Source organism: Chiloscyllium plagiosum, chromosome 12 (assembly GCF_004010195.1).
Source record: "Chiloscyllium plagiosum isolate BGI_BamShark_2017 chromosome 12, ASM401019v2, whole genome shotgun sequence".
Taxonomy (NCBI): Eukaryota; Metazoa; Chordata; class Chondrichthyes; order Orectolobiformes; family Hemiscylliidae; genus Chiloscyllium; species Chiloscyllium plagiosum.
Genome location: NC_057721.1, coordinates 55,460,400 through 55,482,897, shown reverse-complemented (window position 1 = coordinate 55,482,897; position 22,498 = coordinate 55,460,400). Strand labels below are relative to the sequence as shown.

The 22,498-nt window shown below is 39.8% G+C and overlaps 1 protein-coding gene across 4 annotated transcripts in view; it reads right to left on the bottom strand.

Moving 5' to 3' along the window:
- The window catches only part of LOC122555283 (sentrin-specific protease 7-like), a 115,917-nt gene that overhangs the window by 72,782 nt on the left and 20,637 nt on the right, over positions 1-22,498 (bottom strand). For 3 of the 4 annotated variants that reach the window (XM_043701123.1, XM_043701120.1, XM_043701122.1), the window contains exons 4-7: positions 21,173-21,294; positions 19,810-20,025; positions 3,905-4,020; positions 517-689 (exon numbers count right to left, since the gene is read on the bottom strand). In XM_043701123.1, the coding sequence (XP_043557058.1) occupies positions 517-689; positions 3,905-4,020; positions 19,810-20,025; positions 21,173-21,294 (627 nt within the window). The remainder of the gene's footprint in view (positions 1-516; positions 690-3,904; positions 4,021-19,809; positions 20,026-21,172; positions 21,295-22,498) is intronic. The other variant, XM_043701124.1, reaches the window with a different exon arrangement.

The window sequence follows — 22,498 nt, the reverse complement described above, 5'->3', positions numbered from 1 at the left end:
AAAGATTCACAAGGATGTTGCCATGATTGAAGGGTTTGAATTATAGGGGGAGGCAGAACAGGCCGGAGATTTTTTCCCCCTACAGCATCGGATGATGAGGAGTGACATTACAGAAGTTTATAAAATCATGAGGGGCATGGATAGGGTGAATAACTAAAGTCTTTTTTCTAGAGTGAGCAAATCCAAAAGGACGTGAGGGGTAACTTTTTCAAACAGAGGGTGGTGACTATATGGAACAAGCTACCAGAGATAGTGGTGGAGGCTGGTACAACTACAACACTTAAAAACCATCTGGATGTGTATGTGAATAGGAAGGTTTACAGGGATATGGGTCAAATGCTGGCAAATGGGACTAGGTCAGATTAGGACGTCTAGTCAGCACAGACAAGTTGGACTGAAAGGTCTGTTTTTGAGCTGTATAACTCTATGACATTGTTTTAATCAAACCTACACAATTGTACATGTTTTTAAAAAGATGACAGACATAAAATAACTGTCAAAAACATTTTGACTAACCTGCAATGGTGCAGCACTATTAACGTCTTTTTGGTTAGAATGATCCTGAAGGTTAGCACATAATCTTTTCTTCTTAGGGCTTGAAAGAGGTGATTCTGTTGATGTGCCTTTATTTATTTTATTCTGTTCACACAACTGGCCTCTTTTTTCTGTCTGTTCTATTGCATAAATACCTGAAAACAAAAGTCAATACTTCACAGTTTTCTACCTATAGCATTTCTACTTAACTTCAAAAAAAAACAGAATTCAGTCATGCTTTTCAAATATTTATATAAATCAATTGCATCCATTCCACAGACATACTAGACATCATGAGTTCAAAAGCTTCCAGAACTAACAAGATGTCACCAAAGATAGCTGATCAAAACCAGTTACTTGCTAGATTTTTGTTGAAAAATGAAATATAAAATCTACAAAGCGTAGGTCAAAGCGTTTGAAAGATTGCAAAACAGCTTTCCATGAGCAGAACAGCTTGTTACATGGTAGGCATGGTTCTATTTTGAGATGGCAGAGGTCATAGCACAGAAATTCGGATTACCCTTGGTCGTCTTCAGATTTACCTTCTTACCAGTCAACGATTTTTCTTGTCAGACATCAGAGTCTGGACTGCACCAAATGCATTAGGGGAAATCAGGGAAAAATCCCATTCAGCATGGCAGTAATGATGTAGTCCAGGACGTAACCTTTTTATAATACACCATTTATAGCCTACGTCAGCAGTTTCAATAATTCAAAAGGCCCCAAAGTCATGCTGACAGACCGAAGAAATTTAGGTAGATAGGGCTGCCAAGATGCCTGGGTGAGAATGGTTTTCAATTTCCCAGCAATTCCCTTGAAGTCAGCTGCATTGAGGTGCAACATTCAACTTCAGTCTACATTGCAGAAATGACTATCTGGCTATTGGAATATCTTCACAGAAGGCATGCAGACAGGCATGGTTACCGCAGGACCAGGCTCTAAGGCATGGCCTGAACAGGCAAGTCACTTCTGTTGTTAACCTGATACCTCTCAATGAGCTGATGAGGAGCTAGGCATCCCTCCACTTGAATAGTAACCAGAAATTGAACTTCCTTTCCACTGTGGGCACTTCAATTAACTTCATCTGAAATTAGCAGAAACTATCTTACTGTAACTTAAGTGGCACACAATCTAAAAGACTTTTGAATGGCAACATGAATTTATAAACTATTCATTCATCAGTGGGTCAAGGTTTGAATTTTAATTTTTTGGAAATAATACACACATCCTTCTCCCTGATGATTGCAAACACCTAGCTATAAAACAAATGTGATGGAGAAACTCAGCAGGTCTGGCAGTTACTGTTTGAGAATTGAAAGGGACTGGAAAATGGTGGCTTTTCTGTTGTTGACAAAGGAGGAGATGATGTGGATGAACAGATGGTGACAGTACCCAGTGCAAAAGACAAAGGAAGTGCTTTTAATCAAAATAAAAAGAGGACAGAGCTCAAGTGTCTACAGTGGTGAACTCAATGTTAAATCTTGAAGAGTGTAAAGTGCCTAAGTGGGAAATGAAGCGCAGTTCCTCTAGCTTGTATTGAGCTCTGCTGGGACACTGCAGCATTCCCAAGACAGACATTTTAGCATGGACAGAGATGGTTTATTGAATTAGAAAGCAGTTGGAAAGTCCACGACATTCGTCATCCTCATTAACTGCCCCACCCTACCAGTGTCTTGTTGACTCCGTTCTCCATACAGCAAACCCAATTTCTGCTTTCGCCACTTATAATTTACTTTTATTAAATCTCAATCTCACCATCACCACCATAAGTACTCCCTTTGTCTTTTGCTCTGACCACCTCCTTCTGTTCCACTCGCTTTTCTTTTTGCTCTGTCAACAACATACAAAAAGCCAACATTTTCCATCCCCTTTCAGTTGTGAAGACATTCCAAACTTGAACAGCTAACTCTATGGGTGGAAGAGTGACTGAGTGGTCAGCTCTTCTGCCTCATAGCACCAGGGACACGGGTTCAATTCCAGACTCGGGTGACTGTCTGTGTGGAGTTTGCACATTTTCTCCCCATGCCTGCGGGAGATTCCTCCAATGATGTGCAGTTTAGATGAGTTGGCCATGCTAAATTCCCTATAGTGTTCAGGGATGTGTAGCTTAGGTGCATTATAAATGTAGAGTGATGGGGTGGGGGAGTGGGTCCGGGTGAGTTGTTCTTCAGAAGGTTGGTGTGGACTTGTTGGGCTGAATGGCCTGTTTTCACACTGTAGGGATTCTATGATTCTATGAACTCCTGCTCCCTCCACAGATTTTGCAAGACCTGTTCTCCAACAGTGAGTTTTTATTTCATATCTCCTGCATCCTCAATACTTTACTTCTACCTAACTATAACGTGCTAACCTAACTAAGCACCAGGAGACCATCCACAGGGAAATCATGTCAAAAAAATGCAACATTAGAGTTGCATCGAAGAGAGGTCACATAAGCAGCTCACTTTCAAAACACCAAATTGCACTGGTGCAGGAGAATAACCTTAAGCTAACAAAGGCTGTATCAAAACAGAGGCACCACAATTTTGCAACTGATGTTCTGATCTCATCCACTGCGTAACTTTCAGAATCAAATTCGCAAAATGACTTCTGAACCTAAAAATACAGATCCAATGAGGTTTCTATATAACAGACAAAGGCTTGGGAAAATAGTCCAACAATGCTGTACCTTCAAAACTTCCTTTTACACTTAACTAGTAGCTAAAGGGACCGTGGAGTGAATATCACATGCCCTTGTACATATATTTTGGCATGAGGCACAAAGTGGGCCGGATATCTCACACGCCATGTTCTCAGGCACTTCTGAGCTAATCCTTTTAATAGAGGCTCACCAAATGCCAAAACCAACCGCAGGTTATGGCTATAGCAATGACTTCTTTTAGATCCATCACTTTAATGCGGACTTTCTTTCTAAGGAAGATAGGTTGAAGGAGCAGCTCACCTTCACCTCCCACCCCTGGTCTCCCTGCTCATTTACAGTTGTCTTGCCTTGTTTTCTCTCCATAAATGCCTTAAGTTGCCCCAGACTGAAATCCATTTTGTTTTTCTGCCCACCTGACCAGTCCATCAATATCTTCCTACAGTCTACAGGTTTCTTCCTCATTACCAACCACAGTCAATTTCTGTACCATTTGCAGGGATAAATTCAAAGCTGCAAGTTCTACATTCATTAGATAAACAACTGATAAAGAATTAGCTATGTATAGAGCCTTCCCAAATTATTAGTCTTTAAATTGGTACTAATTTTTAGGATGGTATTTTGGCATTAATAACACTTCTGGTAACATAGTCCTCTCTTTCAAAAGAAAAAAGTACAATACAAACAATTGGAATTTGTGCATCAAAATATTGGCTAATAAACCCTACATACCTTTATCATCTTTCCCAGATATTCTTCCGGGCGATGTACTACTTTCCTTCGGTCTGGTTACGTTTTCACTCTGTTCTGAGATACTACATTCTAATCTCTTCTCAGACTGCACTCCCCTGAAACAGAGAAGTTGATACAATTACTCATGCAAAATATATCAACTCCTAATCAACATGGTCTGTGGCTGATCTGTTTAGGAATCATGGCCGTTTCAACTTTTTACACGACTACAAGTAATTTAAAAGGACAGCTAATGTGTGGCGAGTGTAGAAACAAGCAAGTTGCCTTGCACCTTAGAGGAAAGGCTGGTCATCACCATTGTTAAATACTGGAAGAGATAATTTTACAAAAACAGCTTTCATCATCATTGCTCCTGCAAAAAAGACAGAAACCTCTAGTGGGCATGCAAGCACACATTAATGCAATAATCCAGGAGTTACAATCAGTGATTCAATGCTTCTTCTACATGAAAGGATGTTTCGCGTAAACATTCACCAGACCACAATGAATTGAATATTAGCTGAGTTAATAAGAACTTAAACTCTTAGTCTCGCTGTAAAATCCTTTGAAAAATGATACCTTCTTTAATGTAGTTTAACTTCACTTTTTATTAGAAAACAGTAAAACAACATCAGAATGAAGTGCTAAACATTCCACCAACAATGGCCTGAAGAAGCTAATTTAATATTGAAGGATAATTAAATTCCCAGTGAATTGTAACAACTTCACATTTTATTTATTTTGGTTTTATCTTCTATCTTAATTAAATGATTTCTTCTCCCTAATCAAAGAATAAAGTAATTTTTTTTGGCTCACTGCATATGAATTCTTTGATGTGATAAGGTGCTCACTTGCTATCATTTCTGTTACTGCACATCAATAGATCTCATTGAGTGGCTACAGATGTCATTGGGAAATGATAAAGAACCTCCACAGAGATCATTTACTTTTGTTGGCAGTTTTTTTCTTAGAAAATCAGCGGCAAAAGCCATTAACTAACATCATCATTTGGGTCAATAAATACATTGTTACTTCATTTTTAAGTATCACTACAATGGCAATCATCCAATTGGCTATAGATCTGCTAATCAATTATTTTGTATTTTTTTAAATAGAATTAATATTAATGCAAGATAAAGGAAAGTAAAGTGGCAGTACGCTTTCTACTTTTGTGAAATAACAGTTGCATATAATACAGAGCCATTCAATTGTGCTTGAAAATTATTTTGGGTACAAAGTGAGCATTTTGAATGGAGATTCCATTTCCAACAACTTATTGAAATGATTTAAGACAGCTTTAGAAATACATTTCTTCCCTCTGCTCATTCCTGAAGAAGGGCCTGTGCCCGAAACGTCGAATCTCCTGTTCCCTGGATGCTGCCTGACCTGCTGTGCTGTTCCAGCAATAAAGTTTCAACTTTAATTGCCCTCTGTTAATTAAGGATGAGCAAAGAATGCTGGCCTGGCCCATACATGAAATCTTTTAAAAAAAAAACAAGATTCCACAGAAGAAATTGCACAGGAAAAGTCAAAGTACTTGATTCAAAGTAGGGGAAGAAAATAATGAAGAGGAAACAGCTTTAGCTGAAACAGAAAAAAATTCAAGGGAAAGTAGTAGCATTAAATCAAACAATGGGGAAAAAATAGCCAAATAGACTGGACTGCTCAATATTTGGATAATAAATTGTGGGAATTAAAAGAAAATTATCACAGCAAGATGGGAATTAACGTAGCTTCTGCAGGAGCTTGGCTGCCATTTGGGAAGGAGTATTATTAATCATATAGCATTATAATATTTTAAGAAGATCAAAGTCACCAAAGGCAAGAGGAGTGCCAACTATGGAGGTGAAAAGACGATTGTTGGGAACAAACATGGAAACAGAATCAACATAGTTTGAGTTTAACAGATAAAAAAAGAACTTGCACCGAAGCGTCGGAGGCTGAGGGGTGACCTTATAGAGGTTTACAAAATTATGAGGGGCATGGATACGGTAAACAGACAAGGTCTTTTCACTGGGGTATGGGAGTCCAGAACTAGAGGGCATAGGTTTAGGGTGCGAGGGGAAAGATATTAAACAGACCTAAGGGGCAACTTTTTCACGCAGAGGGTGGTACTTGTATGGAATGAGCTGCCAGAGGAAGTGGTGGAGGCTAGTACAATTGCAACATTTAAAAGGCATTTGGATGGGTATATGAATAGGAAGGGTTTGGAGGGATATGGGCCAGGTGCTGGCAGGTGGGACTAGATTGGGTTGGGATATCTGGTCGGCATGGACAGGTTGGACCGAAGGGTCTGTTTCCATGCTGTACATCTCTATGACTAACTATTGAGAGCCACATAACTGTGTGTACATAGTAGTGTGTGTCAGAATGGAAGGGAAATTTGTTGACAGTTCAGAGATGAACAGGAGCAAAAAACATACTGCAAGAGGTTTAAGTTTCTAGTTTGATTGTGTTGGGGTGAGATTCAAATTCTTAAACTGCAAGTAATGATTAAATTAACAAAAAGCTTTAGCCATTTTAGTTAGTAACAAGCAAGCTAACAAAGTACATGGGAACCAACAATAAAAGTCAAATCATTTGAAAAATGATACCTTGTTCAATGTAGTGTAACTTTATTTTTTTGTCAGAAAACAGCAAAAGAACATCAGAATAAAGTTCTAAACATCCCAATCATCAATGGCCTCAAGAAGCTAATATAATCACTAAGGAATGTCAAATTTCCCTGAGAATTACAACAACTTCACATTTTACTTATTTCAGTTTTATCTACTGTCTGAGTTAAGACTTAATTTAATCACGAAGGAATGTTAAATTTCCTTGGGTTGGAAAAGACAATGCCCACAATATTGTGGGGAAAAAGTAACACAGATGTTGATGTGTGGAAACTGTAACTGTACTTGTAATATGTATGCTGTAATCTGTATAAAGCTTGAACGAATTCTGTAATTTGGCAAAGCAAGCTCTGACCAGTGTTAAAGCTTCTCTACACGTGTGCATGAAGTAAACTACCTTTATCTCTTCCACTGGAATCCTCTATCATTAAAACAGTTTGGCATAGTCGTCAGGATCTTGTATCATACTCAAGGTAGCACTGCTATCTTGGTTTTCATTTTATACCAAAAGTTACAGCATAGAGTTGGCTGGACAGCTGTGGATGCAATATAAAGAATCTGAAGGAGAACTCAGGATAAGAGGCGCTGGATGCGAACATAGAACTGGGCTGGCAGGACAGGAGAGGAGAGGATCAGGTAACTAGAGTCAGAATCAAAGAGCTGTGCAGACAGGGCAGACCCCTCAGGCACAACTCACGAGACAGTGAGACCAAAGCCGCACTAATCAGAAAGATAGGAAAGTGCAGGCATGTAAAATAAGTTATTCATGTCAGTCAGGTAGGATGAGGTTAATGGAACTGGGAAAGACTAAACTTTGAGAGGTGTTGGAGGGCTCCATCACCAGGTTTATAGCAGAATAACAACCAAAAGTGATTAAGAGGATGCTGAAAAAAGGGAATCCCAAAGGGAATCCCAAAGGGAATCCCCAGGAAACAGAGAGGTTGGTGGATGGATCATAAAGAACAGAAGGGGGAAATGATCACCACTACTATCTACTGCCTTACAGAATTCTACAAGAACTTCACAGCAGCCCTGCAGCAGGTCGAGGGACACCAAATCACCTACTTAAGTTTGCTTACGCTGTCTGCATTTTATGATGCTTGTAAATTACTGAGAAACAAAATTCACATCCTCTACTACCCAGACAGCTCAGACATCAGAGAACACGTGAATAGAACACTAAAGAAAGCATTAGCTAAATGCTATACAAGAGATGGGTGGGCCTGTCAGTATCCTAATGTGACTGAGGGCAAGACCCAGAAAAGGAATTGGGTTAACTTCAGTGGGAGTGATAATAGAAAGGCGAGGTGATTGCCAGGGAATGTTGCAACTGGTAACAATGAAGCAGAACACACCTGCAAAGGTTAAATGATTTGAGAAAGCAGTACAAGCAGCTGCACGAGGTACAACAGATTATAAGGTCAGCTGTTTGTGTGACAGAAAGGTCGAAGTGAAAGCAGAATAGGCCAAGGGCACCCAGTGTGAGTGTTAAAGTTTGCACCTAGGTAAGTGGGACCATAGAAGGTAATTATGAACAGTGATGCATGTGCTTGCTCGAAGGTAAAAGGAAAAGGGGCTTTGGAAACACTTGTCACAACTGAAGCAGTTTACTAAATATTTATTCATTTTGTTTTGCAGAACTAATCCTCATCAACTGGTGACGATCGTTAAATTTAGAGAATGTTGTCTGGCATGCAATTCTTTTAGCATTGCTGTTCTCAGCAGCAGGAACAAGGAGTACCATTCAACAAACACCCACAGTACAGATTTGACTAAACTAAACCACAAATAATAAGAATACACCATTCAACAGAACAATGAGCATAATAGAAAGAGTAAAAGCAACCAGACATTTGACAAACTGATAAATAACAGACTCTTTGGAGAGATTGACTCATTTGTTAAATTCCTGAATTTAACTCATGTGAATTTTAGATTACTACAAAGTTGACCTATGCAAATTAACAACGATTAGATCTTGCATGCTAATGGGTACCAGCTCATGGTGTATTATTGTTCTAAACATTTCTAATATCGGTTTACCTGATGGTATTTGGGTCAAACTGGAGCACTTTATACAGCTTTGGTTAAACAAGCGACAACACTGGCACCTTGCTTTAATGGTAGAAATTGGTTCCCAGTCCAGGAGGAAGGTTGACTGAAAATTATTTGGGTCAACAATATCACTTCAGCATTCAACACAAGGACCTCAATAGTAAATATAATTGATTTGGCTACAGTAGACCAAAAGGTTCAGATTAAAGAACTTAAAAGGGTCTCAACTGACACTCTAGAGACAAAATTCCCAGAGACCCTATTCATTGTGGCTGGTGACTTCAAATAAGCCAACCTCAAGGGTGCTGCCAAAGTACCACCAACACATTCCTCCCTCATCACAGGATCGAACATTCTGGACCACTACTGCACAACCAAAGGCGCCTACTACTCCACCCCCTGCCCACATTTCAGAAAATCAGATTACAGTGCCACGTGCCACCTCCCAGTTTCCACGTAGAAGCTAAAATGGGAGAACCCTCCACAAAAGGACAATGCTTGCCCGAGGATGTGGAAGACAGTCCCTTGGACTGCTTAGATTCAGTGCACTGGACCGTATTCAAGTACTATACAAGTACACCACCATCAAGGACATTATTCACAAATGCATGGAGGACTGCGTATCAAAAAAGTCGAGACTGTGGTGTTGGAAAAGCACAGCACGTCAGGCAGCTTCCAAGGAGCAGGGAAATCGACGTTTCAGGCAAACTTTTGCTCAAAACGTCAATTTTCCTGCTCCTTGGATGCTGCCTGATCTGCTGTGCTTTTCCATCCCCACACTCTCGACTCCAATCTTCAGCATCTGCAGTCCTCACTTTCACTTCCTGCGTACCAAAGAAGTCAATCTGACTGTTCTCCAACTGTAAACCTTTGATGAAACTGGAAATCCACTTCCTATTGAAGGCTAGATGTGCAGTATTCAAGTCAGATTACCCAGATCAATACAAGAAATCCAGATATGGTCTCTGCAAAGCCATCAGGGATGCCAAGAGGCAGTACCAGACAGGTTAGAGGCCCATACCTACCAAACAGATGCCTGCCACCTGTGACCGTCCTAATCAACATTATGGATACAAATGGAAGCAGAGCAGGATAACAGACAAAGACCCATCCCTCCCTGATGCGCTCAATATTTTCTATGCTTAGTTTGAGCAGGATGCCAGTGGCGCAACGACACCTGCTACGACAGCCCCAGATACACCTGTTCCCTCGGTCACCACTGCATACGTCAGATCGGTTTTTCTGGGCGACGAGCCCAGACAATGTCCCCAGTCAAGCACTCAGATCCTGTGCTGACTAACTGGCGGAGGCATTCACCAACATCTTCAAACTCTCCTTCCTACAATCTATAGTCCTCATCTGCTTTAACAAAACCACCCCCATACCTAAGAAAGCACATGCAATGTGCTTGAATGACGACTGCTCAGTGGCTCTGACTTCCATAATCATGAACTGCTTTGAGAAGCTGGTGATAGCCCACAATAACTCCAGTCTTCCAGACGGCCTCAATCCTTGACAATTTGCCTACTGACATAACAGGTCCACTGTGGATGCCATATCTCTAGCCCTATACTCATCCCTGGAGCATCTGGACAATAAGGTCACCTATATCAGACTCCTGATGATTGAAGGCGGAGCTGTAGTCAACACCATTGTCCCCTCCAGACTGATCACAAAACTCCATGACCTTGGTCTCGGCTCCACTCTCAGCAACTGGATGCTCAGCTTTCTGACCCACAGGCCACAATCAGTGAAGATAGGTAACTGCACCTCCTTCACAATAACACTCAACATTGGAGTCCCCCAAGGATGTGACCTCAGCCCCCTACTGTACTCTATGTACACCCATGATTTTGTTGCCAAATTCTGAATGAACGCCATCCATAAGTTCACTGATGGCACCACCACAAGAGGATGGATATCTAACAACAAATCAAAATACAGAAGAGAGATGGAGGGTTTGGTGATGTGGTGCTATGAGAACCTCTCTCTCAACATCGGTAGAACTAAATAACTGATCACTGACTTTAGTAAGAAAGAAGTAGAACATGCCCCCATCTACATCAACAAAATATATGTCGAGAGGGTAAAGAGCGTCATGTTCCTTGGAGTGATGACAACTGGCAATCTGTCCTGGTCTTCCCACGTAGTTGTGACATCAAGGTGTTACAACAATGCCTCTTCTTCCTCAGGCTGCTCCGGAAACTTGGCATGTCCGTAAGGACCCTCACCAACTTCTACAGATGCACAATTGACAGCATACTGTCCAGGTGCATAACAGCCTAGCATATCCAGGGTTGTAGGAAACTACAGAGGATGACGTGCCCAGGCCATTGTGGAAGCCAAACTTCCATCCCTGGACTCCAGTTACACAACTTGCTGCCGCGGAAACATTGCCAAAGACCCTTCGCACCCGGTAGTGATCTACAACCTCTTCCAAAAGCCTGAACACATGCACCAGTAGGTTTAGGGGCAGCTTCTTTCTGGTCATTATAATAGTACTGAATGGACACTCTACCCTCAAATAATTCTGATCTCTCTTATATGCCCTGTCCAATGCCTCCGTCTAAGTCTTTAGTTCTGTACGTAATGTTTACTGTGATCTGCTTGTACTGCTCATAAACAAAACTTTTCACTACTTCGGTGTACACGACAATAAACAAATCAATGAAGGAAAGCTTGGAAAAAAAGGATAACGATCCAGGACAGATCGTTCAGTACGGATCAAGACCTGACATAGGTAATTCAGAATTTGACCACAGCACTAGAGAATGATGCCTAATCTATTAATAACTTAATCAAGATGCAGGAAAATCTTTCAAATGAAGAATGAATCTTTCAAATCGTGGATCCTCAATCAGATGAGGGAATGATCTGAGACATATTTATTAAGGGCGAGTTACCTCTGTACTGCTACCAGCTCGGGTGCTAAACATGTATACAAAACTGAAGGTGAATGTATTATAGATGACCTGTTGATCAGTATTAGTCTGGCAATGCTGAGTTATACCAGAGACAACACCCATTAAGCATGATGCTGGAAAAGGACAGCAGGTCAGGCAGTATCTGAGGAGCAGGAGAATCAGCATTATGGGCATAAGACCTTCCTCAGGAATGAATTACCCATGTCAGGTCTTGATCCGTACTCAACTATCTGTCCTGGATCTTTGTTCTTTTTTCCAAGATTTCCTTTATTGATTTATTTATTTTCATGTATTCCGAAGTACAGGATGAAGGGCTTATGCCTGAAATATCAATTCTCCTGCTCCTCGGATGCTGCCTAACCTGCTGCGCTTTTCCAGCACCACACTCTCGACTCTGATCTCCAGTATCTGCAGTCCTTATTTTCTCCTACAATACCCATTAAGACATTTCATAAAACAGACAACATTGGGTTCACTAGAGAATGTATTACATGAGGTAGAACAGCATCCTACTATATGGGTTAGAGCCAGGGGTAAATATAAGTATTAGTACAGATGTAGTGTTAAAACGTTTTAAGTAGAATATACCAATCTGATATATGTAGCAGAGAGGCAAGATGTGGCTTTAATAGAGACTATATAGTGGGCAAAAGAGCCAATACCTGTCACATACATGGGTTATGGGAGATACTGTAATACCATATGGCAGGGTTGAGATATGGGAACAATCAATCATGCCCCATTTACAATGTGCTTACAACCACAGATACCAGCAAGAATGGGAAAGATAGAACTATTGAAGGATACAGAAGCAAGCTGTGGAAAGCATGAAAGACAACCTGATGCAACACATAAACCAGTTCTCATATGTTATCCCATCACTGACTAAACATCTCACCCTAATCCAGGGTGAGGCATGAGGACATATACACTCCAGTAACTGGTCCAAGCCTTAACGGATGACATTGAACATTTAGATCCTACCACCTGGTGCAGCAACTAGGGAACAAACTTACAGATGCACGCATGGATTTGAGTAATCTCCCACGTCCTGTTATTGTATCGATTTTATATCTAGCATGCCTGAGTTATTGCACCAGGAGGTCACACAAAAGATGGCAGTAAAACTGAACAAATCAAGGGCAAGAGGGAATTCTCAAAAAGAATAAAATTGATAAAAATAATCATAATATTTAATAGAAATGGGTAATCTGTACTAGGAACTTTAGCCAAAAACTAAGATAATCAAATTTAAACATGACAGTTCGAAGAAAGAAGAGGTTTCCGCTGATTGAGGGGAGACAGAGACATTGGCACACAGCACTTCAGATGAAAAATGTAATTAGTTCTGTAACTATAACGGGTTTCCTCCAGGTGCTCCGGTTTCCTCCCACAGTCCAAAGATGTGCAGGTCAGGTGAATTGGCAATGCTAAATTGCCCGTAGTGTTAGGTTAGAGGGGTAAATGTAGGAGTATGGGTGGGTTGCGCTTCGGCAGGTCGGTGTGGATTTGTTGGGCCGAAGGGCCTGTTTCCACACTGTAAGTAATCTAATCTAACCTAATCTAATCTATAACACACAGGACAGCAAAACATCCAAAATTCTCTTTGCCTTGAAGTAACTAATTCACACCACTAGATGGTATCGACAAGCTCTTAAAATCTAAAAGTTATTTTTATATTTTCTTCTGTGGGATGTGAGCATAAAGCTGTCGAATAAAGGGGTACAGAGTGAAACAAATCTTTATTAAAGTATATTTGAAGTAATCAGTTACATGGAAAGCAAAGATTAGGATAACACATAACTGTATTATTTAAACTTCTTTCAGGTGCAACATATAGTAACTTGCATTTATAAAACGCCTTTAGCATTATCAATGTTCTAAGGTGCTTCACAGAAATCAAAATCAGCCAAAAGCCAAGGAGGAGCTGTTAGATAACTAAAGAATGATTAAAGCGGTAGGTGTTAAGTGAAGGAGAAAGAGGAGATACAAAGAGATTAAGAGAAGGAATTCCAGAGTTTGTGGTTTCAGTGGCTAAACGCAAGGTCACCAAAATGGTGGAGCCAAGCAAGTGGGGAAAGTATGAGGCCATAGTTAGAGAAAGTCAATGTTGGAGAGATGTAATGATGGAGACAGTTACAGAGATGGGAAAGGGTGAAACAACGGAGGGTTTTGAATATCATATTCCACACAGATTTAATTTTATGTGATGAAGTGCTGAAAGCATTAAAAAAAAAGAGTAAAATCATTTTATTCCCTTGATTCAAATAAAGACAAAGTCATGCTCCAAACCCTTCTAGGAAGCATTTCAATTCTTGTTTTGCTATGTAGACATCTATGACAACTTACACACAACAAAATCTGGTTCGACGAACAATTGGTTTAACAGTTTGCATTGTATTTCAACACTCAACTCCCTCCACCAGTTTTAAAAGGAGTGAAGTATGAGTCTTTAGCCTATTTGAACAGGCTTCAAGTTTTACCTGAAGATCATGACATTTGACATTGTAGCAATGTCTCACAATTACGTTGAAGCTTTAAACCTGTTAATCTACCTACATTTTGGAAGAGGTCCTGAACCTTCAACTTCGACTCATTTGGTTACAGAATGCCACTGATATAACCTAAGAATACTGTAACACTTGAAACATCCATTACAAGAATTCTCAGCACTCAAGATTTAACAATAATATGTTCTGCAGGGCAAGAAAGGGCTCAGATTATTTGTGCTTTTATGCGAGAATATCAAACCAGCTCAAGTGCAGCTACAGATTTTTGGAAGAATAAAATGTTTCAAGAGCAATGCCCTAAGAATGGAAGGCTTCTCATCTTAATATCTTGCACCAATGTTAAATACTACGCATTAGATGGAGAGTAAAGCTACCAGAGCCCCATCTTTACAGAAACAACCCTTAGTTTTCGATTTGACAAAAGTGCCACCTTGTGGCCTGGAAGTGAAATTGCTAGGTTTGTTTTTATTCATTCATGGGATATGGGTATCACTTACTGCTCATCGCCAAGAGTCAAATCAGACAAGGTAACGATGGCAGTTTCCTTCCCTAAAGGAGCGGGAGTGAGTATTGATGGTGGTTTAACCCGCAGGGCACCACAAAGGGAAATGTTAAGAAGATGGGACCTTCATAGTTTGTGATGCAAAGTGATGCAAACAGCACGGGTTTAATTTCCATACCAGAAAAACAAATCACCGACTTGGATATGGTTTTCCTTTGACCAAAGTCCGTTCACTAGATCATTCAGCAACATATTACACACTTAAGAATGAGAGAAGGAGGACCAAATCATATTGTCTCTCGAACCTGCTTTCCATTCAATATGATTCTAGTTGATCAGTGGCCTTAATGCTACCTTGCCATTGTCATCTTTGGATTCCCAGAGGGAACTAAAAGCAGGGCATAGAGAAGCTAAAGTAGGACGCAAGAAAGAAAAGTCTATTTATTATTGTACATATATCATTTCCAATAACCTGAGCTACAAGGATACCAAAAAACAGAATTGTTAATATTATTTGGATTTAAGTTGTTGCAAATTTATTGACAAGGCGACAACGACTTGAGAAAGACTCAAAATGAAAGACTGTTAAACAAGGCTGAGGTTTCCCAGCCATTACCATAATACTAAAAGATTTACGGGCAGAATTAGGCCAGTCCATCGAGTCTGCTCCACCATTCTATCATAGATTCGTATACACTCAGATTCATACAGTGCAGAAAAGGCCCTTCAACATAACTATCACTAAAAGTGCACTAATCCCAACTTCCTGCACTTGTCCCATATCCTGATGTTATTTGAAGTAGTCATCCAAACATTTTTTTTTTTAAAAGGTTCTAAAGTTTCTAACATCCACTACCTTCCCAGGCAGTGCTGGCTGATGTATTTCTCAACTCCATCTTCCTGTCCTCTCCCCATAACCATGTCCAAGGAATCATATGGATGGAACCAAACCAACTGTACTGAAATGACCATTTCCTCCCAAAGGCAATCAAAACAGAATTAAAATCTATATCAAAACTTCACATTTTCCATTTAATTTGCACTGGCATATGTTCACATATTAGGAGATGAGAGGTTACCTGCTCAGGGTGTTGCAGCTAAATGAGCCTGCTTGGCAGAGCACAGAAAGGAAAACAGATGAATACACACAGAACCATAAAGGCTTGCTCTCACTCCCTTGATGTCTCAAAAGGAGCAACTAGTGAAAAATGTAGGTTGAAAATAGAACAATTAATTAAAAATGCCAGGATTCTACAAATTTCATGATAGTTGATCAAACTGGACAACAGCCAAATAACAGTGGATACAGGTCTCACTTTCACACTTGTATCTTATTGATGATAGGCTTTGAGTCGTTAAGAGGGGAGTTACTCACTGCAGTATTCCTAAGCATCTGACCTGCTCTTGTAACTACTGTGTTGTGCCTTCACAAGTCAAGGTCTCAAATTTAAAACTGGATCTGCTTTTATGTTGCTGGTTGGAACCAATACCCTTTTCAAACTTATTATTTATGTTTGTATACAAGTTTAAAGTTATGTTTTTTCCCCTCAGGGTTAGAATGTAATAAAATTTCTTTCACTCAAGAAAACCTTAGAATTGGCTCCTTCATTTTGTTCTAGCTAATTATGTTCTAATTTAATTGTGATAGCTGTGAGATAACAGTAAATGTTAAAAATTATTGTGCTTGGCTGACAGAAAGTTGTTAAGTGGAGTGCAGCCAAATCCCTCACCCCCTCAATCTGTCGTAATTATCAAAGCAAAAAAAAGGTGTTATCTACAGTGCTATTCAGCTACACTTGTTCATCCATTCAAATTCTGCCAGGACAACTGCTCCTGACTTTGTATCAGCTTTATTCGAAACATGGACAGAAAGCTAAATTCCACAATATAGTTAAAGCGAATGCCTTTGCTATTAAGATAGCATTTGGCAGGTACAGTACGGCATCAAGTCCTTGCAAAACTGGACACAAGAACAAAAGAAATAGAAACAGGAATTGATCATTCAGCCCCTCCATGCCTGCCTTAGTATTCAGGCTGATCTCACCTTGGACTCAAATCTGCTTTTGTACCACTTTAGCATAACCATCAACTCCCTGATACTTCCAAAACCTGTCTACATCCTCTTCAAATACCTTCAGTGATCCAGCCTCCACAATTCTAGGGAAACTAATTCCAGATACTGACTACCCTCTGGAACCATATTGGTTTCTTATGTACTATTACTGTACTATGTTAAAACCAAGTTTACAAAGCACCATAATTGGTGCAGTAAAATGCACAATTCTCTGCAACATATTTCCAAAGTCAGGATGGTGAATGGCTTGGAGGGGAACTTAAAGGAGGTACAGTTTCCATATATCCACTAGCTTTCTAAATGGAAGTGGTCATGGGCTTGGAAGGTGAGCCACAAGGACTCTTGGCAAATTTCTGCAGTGCTTCTTGTAGATAGTACATACTACTGCTACTGAGTATTGACAATAGAGGGAGTGGAAGTTGGACTAATCATGCAGGTGTTTTTGTCCTGGATGAAGCGGAGGGCATGTGGGGAGTATTCAATCATACTCCTGACGTATAGATGATAGGCAAGCTTTGGGGAGTTACTCATGGCAGTATTCCAAGTATTTGATTTGTTCTTGCAGCCACTGTATTGTACCTTCACAAAATAGTTTGTTGATATTCCATAAAGTTATAAAAGAAATTCAAGAATTCCCAAAGAAATAGGCAAGCTAAGGGCTCTTTGAGTTGAAGGTAATGCAGTGGAATGTATAAAAAAGCAGTTAATGGATGGAAAGCAGAGTCTGTAGAAATTATGCACATTTAAGTTGGTTGGTTGAGTCTAGCAGATTGGCACATGGATCAGTGCTGAGAGCCCAACAATTTATGGCTTCCATTAATGACTTAGATAACAAGAGGAGGCAGAAACTAATTTTACTAATGATACAAACCTAGATGAAAAGGTCACAACTCCTAAAGAGATAAAGACAAGTGAAATGAGTGGAGAACAAGATAGTAGATGGAGTGTAATGTAGTAAAATGTGAAATTATTTAGTTTGGTGTTAAGAACAGTAAAACAGAATATTTTTACAAGATGTGAAATTTCTGAACGTTCAAAGAGCAAGGAACATATAAAATTAGTATGCAGGAACAGCACATAATTAATTAGGAAGACAAACAGCATGTTTGCCTTTATTACAAGGGAACTGATGTACAGGAATAAATAAGTTGTCATACAATTATCCAAAGCTTTGGTATTTGGAATATTATGCAGGTATGGTTTCCATATTTATAGAAGTATATTCTTGCATTGGAGGCTGTATAGTGAAGGCTTAATAAACTGATCCCTGGGAAAAATGGGCTGTTCCATGATGAGAGGCTGAGTATATCGGGCTTATATTCTTCTGAGCTTCAGAAGGATGAGAGTTCAGCTCATTGAAGCATAAAAGATTCTGAAGGGGCTTGACAGAGTAGATGTGGAGAGATCACTTCCCCAGTCATAAAATCTAAAATACATAGCTTCATCTCCATTTAGAGATTGATCATTTGGGACCAAAATGAGGACAAGTTATTTCAGTCAAAGTGTTAAGAATGTCTACCCAGACGGTTGTGGATGCTACAGCTTGGAATATATTTAAGGTTAGGTGGTCAGATGTTTGGTCTCTAAGGGAATCAAAGGATATTTGGACCTGGCAGGGAAAGCAAGTCGAAGCCCAAGAGAAGTCAAGATTAAGTCAAGAAAGGATTGGGAAGGTGATTCAGGAGATGAGTGACAGTAATAGGGTGGTTGTTATGGGGGATTAAGTTGATTGGTGGAGCAAGCTTGACAGGTTACACTGCCTACTCCCGCACATTTTTCTTCTGTTTTTGTGAACTCTTCCAATGGCCAGAATTTAATTCCAACTTAAAATCAGAGGCAGTAGCCAAGAGTACACCCAAAGATGGGTGCTATTTATCAAGATAAACAATACCTTTCAGAAGCAGAAGACTTGAGGCCTTGCCAGCAAATTCCAATACTGAATTTCTAACTGGAGCAGTACCATTGACTTTTTTTTTAAAAACAAATGCCAGGGTACTTTCAGCTGAAGATCAAATTTGCAATGGACACTTTACCAAAGTGCCGTACAAAACTACCCTTGAAGATACACCATAATATAAGCACCATTGAACGTTAGTTTTTAAAATAGTCGTACACATATCTTTTGTGATTTCAAGGTAAAAGTCGTATTGTTGTGTTGTGTTAAAGAATCCAAAGCCCTTATTACAGCTAAGACACCCATAACTAACCTTGGATCAGACCTATGAATGCTTGCTATGCCCTTGTGCTGGAAAATCTTTTCCCTCTTGCAGAACCGAAAACGACCAAGATAACATTTGTTCTCCAGTGACATTGCTCACTGGGTAAAAGGACACAAGATAGATTACAAGATAGGTAGATCAGCTAGTGGTGACAGCTTGCAACCATAACATCCAAAAGGATCTCTCCGGAATTCCCATGAGAATTGATTATACAAATATATTTTAATGCAAACAGAAAAAACCTGGCCAAAAATCTTAAATGTGAAAGAAAATGGAGTTCAAGATTATTATTCTAACATTATTTACAGATTGGTTGTATTATCAGTTGAATGAACTTTGATAGAGATGTCTAAGGTAAAAAGAAATCCTATCCTCAACTAAATCTCCAAAGGCATGCAGAATTTGTGGTGTGGTACAGGCAAAAACAGCATGGAAAAACAATCCAGCAAATAAAACGAACATGTCAACAAGGAGAATTTGTCAAATTGAGACCTAATAGAATCACTCAACTTCAAACCAAAATCAAACAGAAATCTTCCAACTGGGAGAAAAGCAAAACATTCTGCTGGAGCTCTGGATAAAGAGTAATCTAGACTAAAACATTAGCTTGCTGTCTCTCCACGGATGCTGCCTGACCCGCTGTGATTTCCAGCATTTTTTGTTGTTTCCAAAAAATTCTGTTGATGACTATGTGGCTGGAAAAAAAAAATCAGTATCACCGTTTTAATGAAGTTACGAAACTGGTGAAGAACAAATCACTTCAGGAGTTAATCGCCTGCACATCATCCTGGGTGATATCCAAGGGGCAAAGCACCTATTCTAAGTGCATTGAAGACAAATGCAGAGGATGGCAATTATATACACAGAAACTTTATTAAACAAAGAATAGTCCACAGAAAACTCATCAGCGCACAAGGTGATGTCTTTGGAGACTTCACAAAGAGAGAAGCAAAACTGATGCATTCGTGCATGCAGCAGCTGGTTGAAGCATAGCTCAAGAACCCACCTGCTGGATAAAATGTTGGACTGACTATCTTGGTGAGATGTTTTGGTTTCCACGTAACAATTATCTTTTAGTTCACTGGTTGTTGATGTGTGATGTTTTTTTGCATGTGAAGTGTCAGTACTTTCGACATTACTATAGTCTTGCTTTTTTACGTGCAGCAAATGTTGTCTTCCTGAATCTGTCATCAGCACATCTCTGAGTACAATTCTGGCTTCCCTGGCAAAGTGCAACACAAACACAAGTGTTTAAAAAGGAATTAATGAAAATACCATTGGAGAAGAAAAAAAGAGAAAAAACGCATTTGTAGAAATTTATGATTTCGTATAGCAATAAAGGAGGAGTTACTATTTTATAAAAGGTCCAATATTATTAGGTGAAGTACAGCAGGATCATGTATTATGGAACATCTATTCCAGTTTTGCAATACATGAGCCTCTTGCTGTCAAATGTCCTCCTTCTGCTGTAGGAAGGTTTAGAATAGAGTTTCAGAGACATCAGTTCAAAACTCATTTTTAAAAAGGTGTTTACAAAAAAACTGAATTTGTAACTTGCACATTCAGGCCACAAACCATTGCCAAATGTTAAAGGTAGTCCATCAATGTCAACAATATTCAAAGCAGATTGCTTGCCTGCAGTCAGATTGATTATTTTAACCTCATCCAGATCAAAAGCTGGGTACCTGCTGTTGAAGCACCTGGTATTATCTACTCTTGAAGAGAATTGCACTGCCTCAAAATACTACTGATGCTTTCTCATTAAATCAGCGTAGCTGGCTCCAATTGAATGTTAGTTATTGGAGACAATCTTAACAAATAAAGCAAACATAAAATAGAGCAAAGCCTTCTGATTACCGCAGGGAGGCGACAGAGCTAATGAAAGACAGAAATGGCATTAGTGCTGAAATGACAATCAAGGCAAATGAAAAGATAAATTAATGACATGTCAAAGGCTAAAAATAAAATAATAAAAAGAGCTGTGGAAATATTATACAACAATAAATTAGAAGATTACCTCAGTGGACAAGAGGTAGCATTTAGCAACAAAGCATAGAAAAGTAAATATTACGATTAACTTCTAGCATAGGCAATTATCAAATTGAGATTAACTACAGTTCAGATAGTAAACACATTTTTGACAACGGGCAGCTTAAGGAAGATAGAAAAGTGATACCTTCCAACCATTTCATGGTGAAATTATTTTCTGCTGGCATTTAAGCAGACTCAGTGACAAATATAGTGGATTGTTTCAATATCAATTTAACCTTATAAAACAAAGAATGATTATGACTACAAAATAAAGGGAAACAAAGATACCAGGATAAACACATTTATTAAAAAAAAAGGACAATTGATCATATTCTTACTTCAATTGAACATCATCTCCTTGGAAGTTGTGCTTTGAATGGCATTTCCTCCGTTGACTATAAGCAATCGAGTCTCGATTTCTTGTTTTATTGAAAGTATTATAAGAGAATGGCCAGCGCTTCTGAAAACAGACCCAAAATCTAATGTTTTAAACAAAGTTAATCCATTATAACATAAAAACCCGTGAATATATATCCAGGATATTTACTGAAGAGAAACAATATTAATCTACGGTACCTACTTTCATTATCTCCCAAAGGGGTGTAAGTAAGTGGAATTCTGTGCCCCAGGGGTGCTAGACTGCAGGTCATTGAACTTATTCAAGGAACAGTTTGTGGAGAAGATAGTCAAGGGTTATAAGGGACCAGGCAACAAAGTGGGGATACAACCACACCAGATCATCCATGATGTTATTGAATATTGGGAGGTTGTCACAAAGGACCAAATGGCCTAATTCTGCTCCAAAGTCACATAGAGTCATAGAGATGTACAGCATGGAAACAGACCCTTCAGTCCAACCCGTCCATGCCGACCAGATATCCCAACCCAATCTAGTCCCACCTGTCAGCACCTGGCCCATATCCGTCCAAACCCTTCCTATTCATATACCCATCCAAATGTCTTTTAAATATTGCAATTGTACCAGCCTCCACCACTTCCACTGGCAGCTCATTCCATATACATACCATCCTCTGTGTGAAAAAGTTGCCCGTTAGGTCTGTTTAATATCTTTCCCCTCGCACCCTAAACCTATGCCCTCTATCAGGACACCCCCACCCCAGGGAAAAGACTATTTATCCTATCTATGCATCTCATAATTTTGTAAACCTCTAGAAGGTCACCCCTCAGCCTCTGATGCTCCAAGAAAAACAGCCCCGGCCTGTTCAGCCTCTCCTTATAGCTCAAATCCTCCAACCCTGGCAACATCCTTGTAGATCTTTTCTGAACCCTTTCAAGTTTCACAACATCTTTCCTATAGGAAAAAGACCAGAACTGCACACAATATTCCAAGTGGTCTAACCAATGTCCTGGGAGAAAGTGAGGTCTGCAGATGCTGGAGATCAGAGCTGAAAATGTGTTGCTGGAAAAGCGCAGCAGGTCTGGCAGCATCCAGGGAACAGGAGAATCGACGTTTCGGGCATAAGCCCTTCTTCAGGAATGAGGAAAGTTTGTCCAGCAGGCTAAGATAAAAGGTAGGGAGGAGGGACTTGGGGGAGGGACGTCGGAAATGTGATAGGTGGAAAGAGGTCAAGGTGAGGGTGATAGGTCAGACTGGGGTGGGGGCGGAGAGGTCGGGAAGAAGATTGCAGGTTAGGAAGGCAGTG